Consider the following 14,942-nt stretch of genomic DNA (forward strand, 5'->3'; position numbering starts at 1 on the left):
TTTTTGCACATGTAAGTAGGTGTTCAGAAGAGACTCATTAAAAGCAAATGGTGAGAAGCTCCAGTTTTGAATGGACAGTTTTTACTGAGCTCTGAGCCATTTTGGTTCTAAAATGAAAGACAGTTTAACTGTGCAAGTACGCATACAGGCAGCGCAGTGTTCAGCTTTGATGTTCACCCAGATATGAGTGCTGCGTGTGAATAGATACAGCTCAAATCAAATTATGTACACTTGGTTGATTCTAAACCATGCATAATGTTATTTACATGCAAATCAGCAGTTTTGTAGCTTCACAAAAGGGTTTGTGGTTGTTCTTTCAAAAATCATGTTCAGTTGGCATCCACTAAATATAACACTACAGGTAATGAAATGTGATTTCCTCGCGCTGTTCATATTGAAACAAATTTTGGAGTAATGAGAAATGTACGTGTAGTTGGAAAAATGGTTCAGCGCCACAGCTGAATTACTTGCGTCGTCGTATGAGTGTCACTCTATGGAACAGAGCTTTTATTTAAAAATACCGGTACATGTACATGTGCAAAAGTTGGCAGAGCAAGGTTGGCAGGATTGTCCAAGGTGTCCCCCCCCTCCCTACGGCACCCAGTCTTGCATCACTGATGAGGTTAATTCCCACAGTACCCTCAATCAGAGTCGGTGGAGGGGAGGATACGCTGAGACTTGGCGGAAATTATCACTTCAGAATTTGATTATTCCAATAGTCGGCCGGCGTGTGTTAATTGCGCTGCCAGCGCTAAGCTTCAGCCGTAGTGCACGATCAGGCACTGCAGTTAGTGAATTAGGCGTGGAGCTTGCAATTGAATGGGGGCATGAGGAAAAAACGTTAGTTATGACGGATGTAGGTTTCCAAATGCTAAGACCATATTTCCCCATTTTTTTTGTATTTACATGTACCTGTGTGGTATTTGTATTTCACATGTCTAATTACTGAATGCTCTAAGCACTGCAAGTTGTGTTTTGCTGTAGTGGCATGGCATATTTGACATGGTTTTAACAGATTTTTGTCTAGCATACCGGTATATGCTGAATGTGTTACGGTCGGAAGTGAAGCTGGGCCCTTCTGTAGGCTTTCTTTGAGTTGCTAGGTTCTGAGAGAATTTTTTTATTGGGGGGGTAAGAAATTATTGCTCCTTCGAGGGATAGATGCTAAAATTTTGAAGAGTTTGTGACAGGGATTTAGCAAGAGTTGTCAGTGGTCAACTTAAACAACATCACCAGTTAAGAAATCATCGCTCCCAGATGTAAAAATTGAGAAGGGTCTATGATGGGGATGTAGTGAGAGCTGTGAGTTAGTTGTGGTCAGCTTTAGTAACATCCCCAGTTGTGTTTCAGAAGAAACAAGATCTAATAAGCTGTGGAAGGGTCTCCCTTCCTGTCTGATCTGTCATTGGTTGCCAGGAAACCATTGACCACTTGCGCTCTTTGGTGTAAGATTTGAGCAATGAACTGAGCCAGCCCAGAGCCGAGAAATTACGCGAATGTTGTAACGAAGTGTCCAATATATCACATGTAGAGGGCTATTCAGCATTTCTGAAAGTCTTTTTTCTTTTTTCATTTTTTTAATTCAAAACCAAAAATCTATTAAAATCTGATAACTGTTGGAATAGCTAAAGCACTATGTATTTGCAGCTGTCCGTTCAGAATGTGTTTAGGAAGTAGGATTGATGATGCTCCCTTTGTCAAAAGACATCTGCATAGCGCATGCGCTTGTGGGACACTTTTCTTTGCAGCTTGAATCACAACTAACACTTCCATGCCAGATCCCTGGCAAACCGTAAACACTGAGCCACATCACGCCCCTTGTCCTTCAGTTCCAGTAAGCAGCAGATCTGTAAACATACCAAAGTCTACTGACTCCTCTCAACCGGAGAACCTGTGGGGGGGGGTTGCTGGTGTTTGTTTGGCAAGTGGGGCGTGGCATGTTGGTGTTGCCTTTTCAAGTACTGTTTTGGGTCATTTTGCCCTGAACCTTGTTAATTTACAGTGGCTGATTGCTTGCACGATTATTTTGGTGTGTATGTTGTGGGTTAATGGTAACAAGCTTTTTGTGTCCATGTGCACCTGCTGCAAATACGTGTGATTATTGTTCATGAATGCACATACATTGACTTTCACTTCTGTTCATACACAAACAAACTCTTTGAAATTTATAAGTTTATGGGTCTAAATATCCACCCCCTAGTGTTTAGCCATGTTTGACCGGGGGTGTTCTCCCAGTGGACTGCCTGCTTATGAATAACCATGAGTGCAACTTGCTTTCTGATTGGACAGCCGCGTCACCTGATTGCCTGTATAAGCACATGCATGTCGCCTGTCTGAATGCGTTCTCACTAATTCCTGCCCTCATGCAAATTGTCCCGAGCAACTGTAGTCCCATGACTGCAGACAGTGCACATGTCATTGACATGCATTTCCTTGATAAGTGAAAAGGGTGTTGCCCCTTCCAACGGTTACGGCATAAGGACCATACTTTCTTGCAGCTTGCTGCCCATAATGACAAAGCAATTTTCATATTACAGTTGAGAGGCTTATCGATGCATTACATTCAATTTGTTTTGGCATTGCCACTTAAGAAATGTGATGGTACAAATAGAACAGTATTGCTATGAATGCTCAAGGTCTCATACAAGAGAGGTCGTGGACCCCTTGTTTCCATTTATTATGGATTATTTGAAGGAATCAAAAGAAAAGAAATATACTTTTTTATCAGTGTCATATTGAGATTCTTTTATCATTCACTGGATTATTTTCTTTCTTTTTTCCGTCTCTTTCAGAACCAACAATGCATTCATGTAGTGTGAGCCACATGAGAGTCGCATTACTGTCTGGACTGCAGGTGTACTAAATGATAAAGACAAGGTAAGCTTGGTCATCGTCAGCAGGCCTTGACCTGAAGCTTTTTCTTTTAAGTAGTCTTCTAGGCGAATTAACTTATTTCTTCACCAGCTCACAGGAAGTTTCACTACCTTACTTAACAATGATTAGCAGAACTAGCTTTGACTGGTGTTTTTCAACTTGATTTTTTCAAAAGTTAATGTGGAATCATGCTGTCAGTTTAAACTTACAAAGTTGGGGGATTCCAAGCTGTTACAATAAGTAACCAAAAAGGTGCAATCAAAATTTGCGACATTTGTAAACTTTGTTTTATTCATCTTTGCAAATAAGACAAGTGAAAGTTTCAACAGGTACATGTAGATGTAGATGTAGTGGTGTGTTTACTAGCCCACAAGGCAAGTTAAAGAGTGCATTTTACAAGCTTGCTGCAGGAGTTTTGAAACAGACTTTGTACGCCGGTCTAGTTCTAAAGATGAGGCCTGGTCAGGTATACAGTCCAGCATGAGCTGGAGCCGTCTATCTTGGCTGCGTTCGCGCGGTTCCTCCTGTCAACACGAGTGAGAATGCGCGCGCATTACTCTCGGGTCGGGAGTATACTCCTGCATGACGGGGAGTATACTCCCACTGATCAGCGGGGCATACTCCTGCCATTTGTTCGCTTCGGGAGAGCACTCGTGTTAACAAGAGCATGTATGAGTATTTTCTTGGGTTCCAGATTTCTTTTAGACACCCTGTTTGCTAAATGTTGATGCCCTGTATCTGCTGTGAATGTGAACATATGCTACTATTCCCAACTTCTGTTTGTTCCACTGTAGTGGCATGTTTATCGTGGGTTTAACACTCACACTGCATTCTTTTCAACGCAAGGTGGCGGTGTTATAATTTGTTTGAACAGAGTTGCCAGTCAGTACATGACATGTTTGGAGGAAAAACAACCTTGGGGTTCTCATTGTGTGGAAAGACCTGAAAAAAAAAGATCTACATCAGTAACAGCCCACCGAAATTACATTTAAAGTGGATTATCCAAGCAGAAGTTGCACCTTTGAAGGTGTTGCCCATAATAAGCCTTCAGGAAATTCACCGTGGCAGTTGTCATGATGACTTTCTTATAAGCAAAATTCAAACTGTTTATTGGTTGGGTCCTGTGGCAGACCCCCTCCCCCCCAAAAAAAGAAAGTGTTTTAAAGACTGAATGAGAAATTGGTAGGAGCTGAGTATGGTAGTTTGTATGCATGGGAACTGAACCCTATGTCAATAACAATGGTTATTGGAAATGGCATCACAACAGAAGGGCAGCCTTGGTTTTTTTTGTGTCCACAGCGCATGTGATATGTGCAGACGTTACCTGTACGTGTGTAAGCATGCTCAGAACAATGCCGTTGTGTTGACTTTGGTTGTCTGTAGGCCTGCCCGCACCGCAGTCTGGAATGGAGTTTTTGACTGCACCGGGGAATTTTGATCCCGACCTGTGAATTGTGCGCACAGGGCAGACACACATGTAAAGAACTGTTGGTGTTACTCCTTCCGTATTTCGGAGCTATTTAAACCTGCATTTGCTTGTGCTAAATGCAACATAGGTTGGCCACAAACTTATATATTATGGAGCAATGCACGTATTTCAAACCATTGTTGCTCTGTACTGGCACAGGGGCAGTTGCTTGTGTACTTGGAAATGCAGTGATGTGCCTTTTCATGCTTGACATTCCGACAGTAGCCACCAGTCACAACCGATGACAGCACTGCCCTTTTCTTACTCTTTTTTTCCCCATGTGAAGAGTTTGACACTTTACTAATCTGGAGTTCCATTATCATATTTCAGTCCTGCCTACCTGGGTGTCGACAAGATACTCTGGTCCATCGCCCACCGATATGAATTTCAGAATGGCTTCACTTGTGCATATTCTCCCAGTTGATCGTTAAAATGTCATAAATCAACCTGAAGCCAGCAGAGCAGTCCATTAAAGAATCGGGCGACCAACTTTAAAGCCAGTCATCACATCCCACTCCGCCCGTCCCACTTCCTCTTATCATTTGAAGGAGATCATTGCCTGATGGTTGCCTCTGACATTTTGCAGATTGTATCTCTCCCCCCCCACACACACAATCCATAACAGTTGGCCTAGATACTGTACACGTCCATGCCATACCTGTCAGCAGCAGTGGAGGCTTTGGTCAGCCCAAGTTCGGGTATCGACCCATCCTCTGATTAAATCAAATGGACCGTTTTCCCTTTGCGGCAAAACGGTATTAAAAGGGGTCAGCTGGGGAAAAGATTCATTCTTTGTCAAGGTGATTCGCTGCACACTGTACTCACGCAACGAGATTCTTTTTGATTTTTTTTTTTAGTCAGTGCTCATCTCTTTGACCTGGTATTGAGTTGAGCAGTGTCACACCGCTGTGTGGGGCTGGACAGGAGGTCTGTTCTTACGACATCACAGTCCTGTGTTTCATGCAAGTGGCTGCTAAAACTATGGTTGGCCGTTGGTGCAAAAGGAAAAAAATAATTTGCAAAGTGTTAAAAATCCCCACGCAGCTATCAGAATACCAGATAATAATACATGTACTCACGAATATGAAATGAAAATACAACCCTGTTTTAAAGTCAGTGGGACAAGTGTCAATTTTGAAGGGATTTGAGGCAAAATCGAAAACCCACAAAAAGGTGATGATTCTGCAAACTGTGGCCACCCTACAAGTTGTAAGCAAGCCCTCACAGTGGTAAATCTGTCACAGAATTCAATTTGAATGGACCTTTTGAAACATGTCTTCCATACTAATGTTTGTTGGAAATTGCCATGGAAAATACCAAGAGTTCCCATCACTTCTTCTGTACAAAGCAGTCTGTTGATTTTCCCACTGTCATGACAATGGAGCTTTTCCCTTCTACCGGATCACTCAAGTCAGTGTGACTCACTGGCCCCTCCCCTTTGAATTCAGGCTTTTTGAATGATGAAGTACTTCCCGTCCTGGATCCGTTGGTCATCCTTATTTATATGTACATGTACTTCCTTTGTTATGCACACGCACACTCTGAAAAGAACATTGCAGGGACAAATTCAGGGAGTTGAATCCCGGGATGTATCTCGGTTGAGTTCAATCAGAGTGGTTTGTGCCGTCATTGTCCACCGACAAATGTGCAGTTGCTTGCCACGTACATGTAGCTCTGTCCCGTGTTCACATTTGTTTACCTCCAAGGGATTTTGCCCATTTTCTTTCTTCACTCCAGACATCGACACCATCTGTTTTTCCAGTTCAGCTTGCTAGAGGGATGAGGGTTTCGAGCTTGTCAGTGCCTTGTCCCGTGGTCTAAAAATAAGCCAGCCGCCATGTTGGAATGTGTCCACCATGTTGGAATGCATCCCCTTCGAACTGTATTGCTGCGTGCAGTCTGTTTTGAAGAGAAACTCTTGAGCTGTGTGTGCATGCATTGTGACAGGATGTAAAACATTACATGTACACTGTACATCCCTGTACATGTGGTTCAGAATGAAGGATACACACTGAAACATAGCAGAAACACGGTGATTCCCAACACTTATGTATCTGTCAATACACTGTCGCTATATCTACTTTTGCAGTGTTGAAGTGGGCATGCCGATTTAAAATGTATCAGCGGTACATGTACAATATGCATAGAGACTTTACAGAGACTCCGACATCGTGGTCACATGTCACCACAGTTGTCAACACAGTCTTTGTACTTTCAAACTGTGTGTGGGTACTCTGCCCAGCTATTTTTATTGGATTTGTGTGTACTAAAATAAAGAGGTCACCGGTGCATGCCAGGACTTGTTTAGCCTGACCTGACAGTTTACAAATTGCCCCATCGTATGGTTGCTTATTATTTGAGTTTATTTTTCACAAATACTGTTTTATCAGCCTGCTGAGCTACTTGCCCTGACTGGAGTACTGCCTCTACTGGCATGTGTTCATTGCATTTTGTGTTGCTTCATATGTGCATGTGTGTGGGGTACATAAGAGTTGCATTCATGCACATGTATACATGTACATGTACATACATGTACTCATATCTGTACAATATGCATCGCAAATTTAAAAATATGGGAACATCCATCTTCTCTGATGGGAAGCATAAAAGTGGTCCGAGCAATTTTGTCCTGTTTGTTATAATTCCCCTGAATGTACATGTACATATTGTGCATTCTTTATGACTTGATACATGTAATTACATGTGTATGTGTACTGGTTCTTGTGTGTAGACTTGATCAACTGGCCACATTAGATACCAATTTCAAATATACCAGAAAATGGAAGATTTAGTAACAACCTACAGAGTTGACTGATTATAATCTACACATTCTTTTTTTCTTAATTCCCCCCAGGTATGTTTACATTGCCAAGAACAATGAAGAATGTTTAACCGGCAGATAGAAATAGTAAGTGAACTTTTTAAAAAGTTACAGACTATGTAACAGATGTGTGTACAACATCTTTGTTTAGTTTTTCAAATACATTGATATTTCCTTGTAACTTACAGCTACATGTACTTGTACTTGACGGAAAAAGTCAGTCACATTATTTTCCTCCTGGTGAGAACAGAAATGCTTGGAACTCTCGCATTACGTGTCTCCAGTGCAAATCAGAGTTCCATTTTTGATATTCAAGATATTAACTTGTTATTGACAACAGTCAAAAAGCTTTCGGATAAGTAATTATTGAGTTGATTAGTGGCTTTTGTACATGTTCATGTTGTTTTCTTTTAACTGTAGTGATACTGCCCATATTCCATATGCTTCCTCAAAATTGAATAGCGTCTGCATTTTACAGTGTCAGCGGGAATTATTTATATGTTGAGCCGAGCATTCAATCCTCCCCCGTGTGTCTCTTTCAATGGGGACTGGCATTGTTAGAACTTTGAAGCCCAGGGCATCAAAGAGAAGGAGGGGGAGAGAAAAAAAACGGAGAGTCTGCTCTTTGCGATGCAAGCGCAGCGCAGCATTAGGTATGCCAGCCACGGTCCGATAAGCCGCCGCATGTTCTTTTCCTCCCCGCGAGCCACTAGCACGGCCCAGACAGGAAATGAATATCAACGTCTGGCTGGGGCCGTTTTTTTTTCATGTGAGTCACTCCCCCCCCGTCCTGCTGAACTTCTTCGGGCGCGTGCTTGCTTGCTCGCTTGCTTTGCATGCTCGCTCACTCGCTCCACGACAGTTTTTACATCCCTCGGTGTCATAACAAGAGAGTTGTGGCGACCGGGAGAAAAAAATATTCTGATTGATTTTGAGCTTGAACGCCTTAATACAGATCCTATCTTATCCATGAGTTAATTACGGGTTAATAATTTTTCACACTCGGCAACAGGGAATATGGTTGCTCCATTGTAAACAAATGTACCAATTCATTATTATGGTCATGCACAAGCCTAGTACTTCACTGGAGTATTCGTTTTCACACAGTCTGCCGGTATTCTTGTGGAACATCCATTTGTATCTGTGTTGGCAGTACTTCTTGTTTTTCCTTGAATATTATTGGGGATTTTAGTCTGGCCGATGAGTGCTGTGCTGCATGAACAAAATGGCCAACTTGCTATATTTAGATTTTGAAATTGTACTTCGTCGGTTGCAAGACAGCACATGTTATATTGCAGGTCCTCTTCCATGAATCAGTTTGAATAATTGATTGGTTATAAACATTTACATAAACTAAGCATATTTGCATCACATCGTTTGGCAGGTAAACCTTTTGGAGGGGGCAAGCAAACTTTTTCTATACATACCCCATAATTTGTTGCTGGGCAAGTCCAGCTGTTTTACTATTAGGACATCATAACATTCAAGTTTTCCTCAGTTGTGAAGTTGTGCCTTTGTTTTATGTTTGGAATTCCTCCAAATGTCTTATAACTTGATTTACAAAAATGGAATGAAATAAATTAGCAATAAATTCTTATTTGTGCTAATTTATGCATGTATCCCCAGTGCGATTTTATGGTTCCTCTGTGTTCCCAAGTGCATAAATTATTAAGGAGAGTTTTATTCCCCCTGATGCCGGTACTAGTGTTCATTTCAAAGACCCCAGAGAAGATTCTAAGCCTACTATACAGCCCTTTAATGTAGCTTCAACCTGCTGAGCTACATGTATTTATTTTGTGTTCCAGGAGATATGATCAAATGTTCATGTACTCATTTCCCCCTTTTCTCTTCTCTTCCCTCCTTCAGTTGCTTGCAAGAGAACTGTCCTGTTGGTGAGGTCCCACCGCTGCGGCTTCAATGAGTGGCGAGGGGCCGACCATGTAGACTATCACCCTCCAAGCCATTCTCTGGGAGGTTTATGCAAGATTTTATCAGCGTCTTTTTGTAGGTAGGTAGAAGAACCCTCAATCCAGTCACCTGTCAGCTCCCACCCTCCTTCGTTTCACTGTAGGACTTCATGCTTATACTTGTACTTGTGAAAAAAAAAATTTCCCTTTCTTTTTTTTTTTTTGCCATTAGATACATGTGCACTTTGTATGCAAAGTGCACCTAGTTAGCACTTAATTTACAGATTGCACATTCTAAAGAGTCGACACTCAGGTTGCACATAATGCATGGTATCGTGGGTGCAGAATCTGGGATGTGTAACTTGAGTTTAGGACTGAAAGTGGCATTTCCTTTCATTTGCGTTCCTTTGCCCAGAATAGTGGTGCCGCATTCCCTTAACTTTATGTTGACTCAGCCATCCATTCCATTTAGGCTGTACCTATTCCACGAATGGGCTTTGAACGAGTTTGGCACCTGCTGTTGTGTGCATGTCATCAAGCAATTGACCTTATTCACGTGTTGGCCATGTTGAATCGAAAGTTAGGTTACCTTGTTTATTTTGGGACTGAGAATGAAATGAAAGCAGTGAAAGAAAAGTTCATCTGAGATTAATTTGTTTTGTGATGATTTTTAAATTTGTGATTTACTATATTTTTAAGCAACATTGTAAACAATTGAAAGTGAGGCATGGAACCCCAAATAGTCTGACACTACCACATTTGATGGATCACATTTAATAAGATAGATTCAGGGGACATGATCAGAGAAGCTTCCTTGTGAATAAAGTCTGCATTAAACCAAACAAGTCAAACCGTGAAGAGAGTGGCGCTTCCATCCAGCATAATTGTTGTTCCTTTCCTTTCTGCTAGCACAGTTTATCTGCCTCCCACCAACTTCATAAATTTGCTCTTCTTCCCTAAACACTGTTTGTGTTTTTGGGCATGACACAGAAAAAATAATTTCCTGAATTGAATTGCTCTTTTGTAGCTTTACACTTGAACTATTCAAACAACACATCATTTCAGTTTAGTTTCAGGTTAAAGTTGGAAATATCCTGCGTGAAGTACTTCACAAAATATTTTTGACAAAGACCAATTTACATCTCTTTCAGAAATAGTCTTGAAGTGTTGGGCATCATATAGTGAAATCAGTTGAATGGACATTTCAGGAGAGCGAGTCGCATTTATTTCAAATGTACACGTGCATGTTTGTTCTAGCCCTGCCTCAGAGATTATACATGTAGTTCCCCTGTCCCTGGACCAGAGACACTGCCACAAATTTCCTTCTGTGTCACTGTGTAAAGTTTTGATTTCTTGAACACAACTGTAACAGGTTGAGGAAGGACAGACTCTAAACTCTGTCGTTCTCTTTCTTGTGAACAGGACGCAACCAGTGCTGCATATTACCACAGAAGATTTGATTTCTTCTGTTATACACGTTGTACTGAAAAGCCTTAACTTTAAAAAGAGGTAAGATTCTTCCTCATAACGTGGTGTGTTACCGGTACCACTTGTTGCCCAAGTAAATCAAAACAAATTCAAAGTTGACCTTGTTTTTTTTTGTTTATTTAATAACGGAGTCTCAAGCGAATCAATCCACTTCAAAGTAATGTATGAGAACTTTTGTTTTAACGTGTTACAAATGTATACTGAAACTACGTTGCGTGTATTTTGACTACATACTTATTTGTGGAACCTTGCTTTCTTTTTCTGTTCTCAGTGCTATTTATGAGGCTGGCAAATTTCCGTTTGAATTAGCAGTGAAACTACTGCGGAGGTTTTGCTGTGGAGTTAGTAGTCTGCTTTGAGACGAGAGTAGAGAATATTATAGGTAAACCTTTTTTTTCCCAGTTAGTTTGAAAGTCGACCCCTGTCTGACTTGCAGTAGTGCAAAGTAAAGAGAAGAAGGCCGTCTCTTAGGTTTTTTAGGTGTCGGGGTGTTTAATAATGCTCTGCACTTTCTTACTTTTTAAGACTGTTGGGTGGTTGTTGGTCCAAAAAGCTGGCACATTATTTTTTTTTTTTTTATTATTGTTTTGAACTCGGTTCCACCCCATCCTATTTGCATCTGTACGTATGGCCCTTTTGTAGTGCTTTAGTCAGTGAAGGTAATTTTGGTGCCAGAGAAGACTGTTATTGATGGGCATGAAAGCTGTCAAGTTGCTGTGTTTATCAGTACAGGACAAGTATGGGTGAAATGCTAACTGGCATCCCAAAACAAAGTCCTTCACCAGTAATTTGAACAACTCTGCTGACGAAAGCAAGGATAGCTCTGTTGCTTGTCCGTTGGAAGAGTACTTTAACAGGAATATGGAATCCCTGGATTTCAGGAAATTTTTTACCAAAAACAATTTCTGGCAAATGTCTGATTATTCACATTTGCTACATTTTATCAATTCATACGGAGAAACCAAGTGCAAGATTCAATTGATCAGAGCCATTTGTGAGGGGACCATGCCATCTTAGCTATTAAAATCCCTGACAGGTCATGTTATGTTACCGTTGTTATTACCAACCCCAACTGGAATGTTTCTTGGATTTCCCCTTCAACCCCTAAACTCACCGCTAATTTGAAAGATTTTTGTATACAGCACATGGGTTTTTGACAAGACAGTCCTCAGGTAACTTCATGCAGGAGCTTTGCTCTTGATACTGTCCTGAAAGTGAAAGTATACATAGAGGTTATGCATTAATGCATCCTCAGAGGGCAGAAGTTTTGTATCACTGGGAACGGCTCAAGTAAAACCTCTGTGCTTTCATTGTAACTAAATAAAAATCTACACAAACACAGCCTCTGAGACGTCATGGAGATGCCAGCAATGCATAACCTCTGTCTGTCTCTCTCTCTCTCTCTTGGTATTCAACATTTATTATGTGTTAAGTCATTGATGTTTTGAATTGCAGTTGTAAACATAAGCTTTCGCACCTGATACCGCACCTGTGACCAGGCAGTCAAATTTTCTTTTGTCTGATAACTTTTTTGTTCTGTTTAATTCCAGGAATTTTTTCACAGAACAAAGAACGCCAAAGGTGAGTTTACAATTTCATTCTTTTGTTGTGTTTTTATTTTGTTGTGGTCTTTGTTTTTGTTGATTTTTGGGGTTTTTTTCTTTTTAACCCTTCGTTGTAAAAATCTGATTTACATGTGTACACTGTATATCCAGGGCAATATTTTGTGTATGAAGTGACCCTAAACTTGTATACCTTACTGATATGAATTACTGGACTGAATTACGCACAGTGAATCTTGAATTTTGCCAAGGCTCGTGTTGATGGTCAGCCCTTGGATGTTAATCGGTTACTGCAGAAATAACAGTATCTAATGATGCCATCATTAACAGTTGGCAAATAAGTGCAAGTTGCAACTTGTAACACATATCAGTAGTATTTTCTATATATCCATTTCTATTTCGACAAATTGCAAGAATGAGTCATTTCCAGTGCAGGGTTCACACACCCACAGTTTGGAAGTCCTGCGCTGAATTAACAGATTCCATCTTTTTTTTTTTTATTCCCCTTTCCTTGGCATCTGTCCAACCCACATCCTGAGTCCCTTGGATTACAAGCTGTCGTTGTCGTCCCTCCCTCAGATTTATCAAGTACAAGCCAAAGCACAAGCAATTACTGCCATCGGATACGACGAGCAACTGCACCGACTACACGCCGACTCGCAACCCGCGGCGCTGTGCGTACGGTGTCTGTGTGCTTCCACTATTGGCAATTATACACAACTTATTTTTATACTGGTGAGTTAGAAACTGAGTGTGATCAGAGCTCCGTTTCTTTCCTGGCACTAGCTTGGCATCAAAACCACAATTTAAATACTGGTAAAGCCATCATAGTCTAGTTTATGAGATGCCCCCCCCCCCGGCTAGTGAATACCTGAACTTGTTACAGTGTATGTATAATTTCCATTGAATAGTAACAAGAAGTGGTGTGGAAATGTGAAGTGAACTTCGGTTATTGTACAAATGGACTGTTATAAAAAAAATCAGCGTTTAGTGTTCTATCAAAGGAAGCTGACAGTGAAACTAAAGATAAAAACATAAAGAGTATGTATTTGAGATGAAGTTAACAAGTGAGGTCACTGAAAATCCAGTTCACATTGAACAAACTCAGACAGATATTAGAATAAACAGAAAGGGGGTGTAGGGTGCGAACCTCTGAAAACAAATTTATACTCCAAGGAAATAGGGGCGATACATTATACAATGGCGTTGAGTCTTCTATTTCTATGCTCTGACTGCAGAACATGATTCATTTTGTTGCTTTTATGCATTTGCACTTGCTGATGGTCACGAAACATACAGCCAGGATTATACTCCAATTAAAATGTCCGATCTTGCATCATTTGTTGTATTTAAATGTTGGCCCCAGATCATGTTTCTTGCTGCTTATGATATTGTTGAAAGAAAAACCATACTTTTTTGCCCATCAGATGTTACTCTTAGTCCATGGACCAAACCAGTGCTAAACAGAGAATAGTTGTTGATGAACACGATATGGAGGCCTGGCCAGCGATCACGCGCGAGAACAACCGGCCTGCCCCCACCGAGAACGATCTGAAAGCCGTCACCTCCTCAGCTGGTACCGGCCACACCATCAGCATGCCCACCAACATGCCCGCGGCAGCCGGCCAAAGCAACGAGCCGGGCCTGGTGGCCAACACCGTGGCCGGCGGCGCTAAGAGCAGCAGCATTTGGAACACGAGCTGGGGCTCCATCACCACCACGGCGGCCGCGGCTGCCACCGGCAGCACCAGCAGCAGTGTGTGGGGGAATAGCACCCCAGCGGCCCCAGCTGGGGACGCGGAGGGCTCCAAGGAGGCCCGGCCAGGATGGAATGGTGGTGGCAGCGCTGGCAACGGGAATGGCAAGAGTGGGGAGGAGAGCAATGGGATGGATACGCAGCCTGCGGTGTTGCAGGGGCAGGGAGAACGCATGCAGACTGAGAGCCCACAACCCACTAGTGCTGTGCCCACTAGTACCTCTGGCTGGGGTCAGGGGAAGGACCCAACAGGTGCTAACAACTCTGCCACCAGTGCTAATGGTAAGAACATTTTAGCAGTGGGACCCGAATTAAAATGATGAAAGGTTACTGGAAGAGACAACTGAGACCGTGTGCTTGGTGATTTCTTCACCTTAGAAGAGCTGGGGGAGGGGAACCCTGTGATATTTTCTCCTGTATGGTTGAAGTGCATTGTTTCCCGAACCTTCAGTAATGGCTAGTGGTCATTTGTCACCCATTTTGTGTAATCAGACATGCCGTTCTTGCAAAACACCTACGTGTATTTTTCTGAGACGGGTCAGCCAAAAATGTTTTCCTTTCCCTTTTCCAACCTGCCCAGTGCCCCCAGACTTATATTCGGGGTGTGAGAATTCAGCTTCTTTTGTTTAGATGTTGACCTTGAATTTCAGCTTTTTTGTACACCTGGTCTGTACAAAAGTATGGGAACCTTTTACATTTCAGCTTTTTGATAGCTCTTTTCAGCTTTGATTTTAAATGGCCACTCACACCCTTGTTATATGCGCAAGACCATGAACTGAAAATGATCATGATAACAAGACCATGTTTGGATTGAATTGAAACTTCCCAGGTGTACTCATAAGTGTGTTTGCATGCCAAGTTTCAGAAAAATCAGGCATGCGACAGCAGACTGATGGGATGGGAATCCATACACCACCCCCTTCCCCACTTTGGCTGTGAAATGGTCTGAAATGCCCAGCTCTTTTAGGGATAAGGTGGATGATGTTCTTTTTCATTTTCAGTCAGTTCTTGATTTGACTAGTCACCATTGAAAATGAATGTTTGCTTACAAACTCCTACGATAACA

General features: G+C 41.8%; 1 protein-coding gene across 8 annotated transcripts in view; it reads left to right on the forward strand.

Annotated features, from left to right (window-relative positions):
- LOC110980267 (uncharacterized) overlaps positions 1-14,942 on the forward strand; it is a 72,645-nt gene that overhangs the window by 40,119 nt on the left and 17,584 nt on the right. For all 8 annotated transcript variants that reach the window (XM_022236801.2, XM_087139351.1, XM_087139350.1 and 5 more), the window contains 8 exons: positions 2,793-2,877; positions 7,197-7,250; positions 9,030-9,171; positions 10,493-10,579; positions 10,830-10,940; positions 12,109-12,139; positions 12,700-12,855; positions 13,548-14,158. In XM_022236801.2, the coding sequence (XP_022092493.2) occupies positions 13,564-14,158 (595 nt within the window). In that variant the 5' untranslated portion in view covers positions 2,793-2,877; positions 7,197-7,250; positions 9,030-9,171; ... (3 more) ...; positions 12,700-12,855; positions 13,548-13,563. The remainder of the gene's footprint in view (positions 1-2,792; positions 2,878-7,196; positions 7,251-9,029; positions 9,172-10,492; positions 10,580-10,829; positions 10,941-12,108; positions 12,140-12,699; positions 12,856-13,547; positions 14,159-14,942) is intronic.

The sequence above is a fragment of the Acanthaster planci genome, linkage group LG07, assembly GCF_054643075.1.
Source record: "Acanthaster planci isolate LZ-2023a linkage group LG07, COTS_SCS, whole genome shotgun sequence".
Classification (NCBI taxonomy): Eukaryota; Metazoa; Echinodermata; class Asteroidea; order Valvatida; family Acanthasteridae; genus Acanthaster; species Acanthaster planci.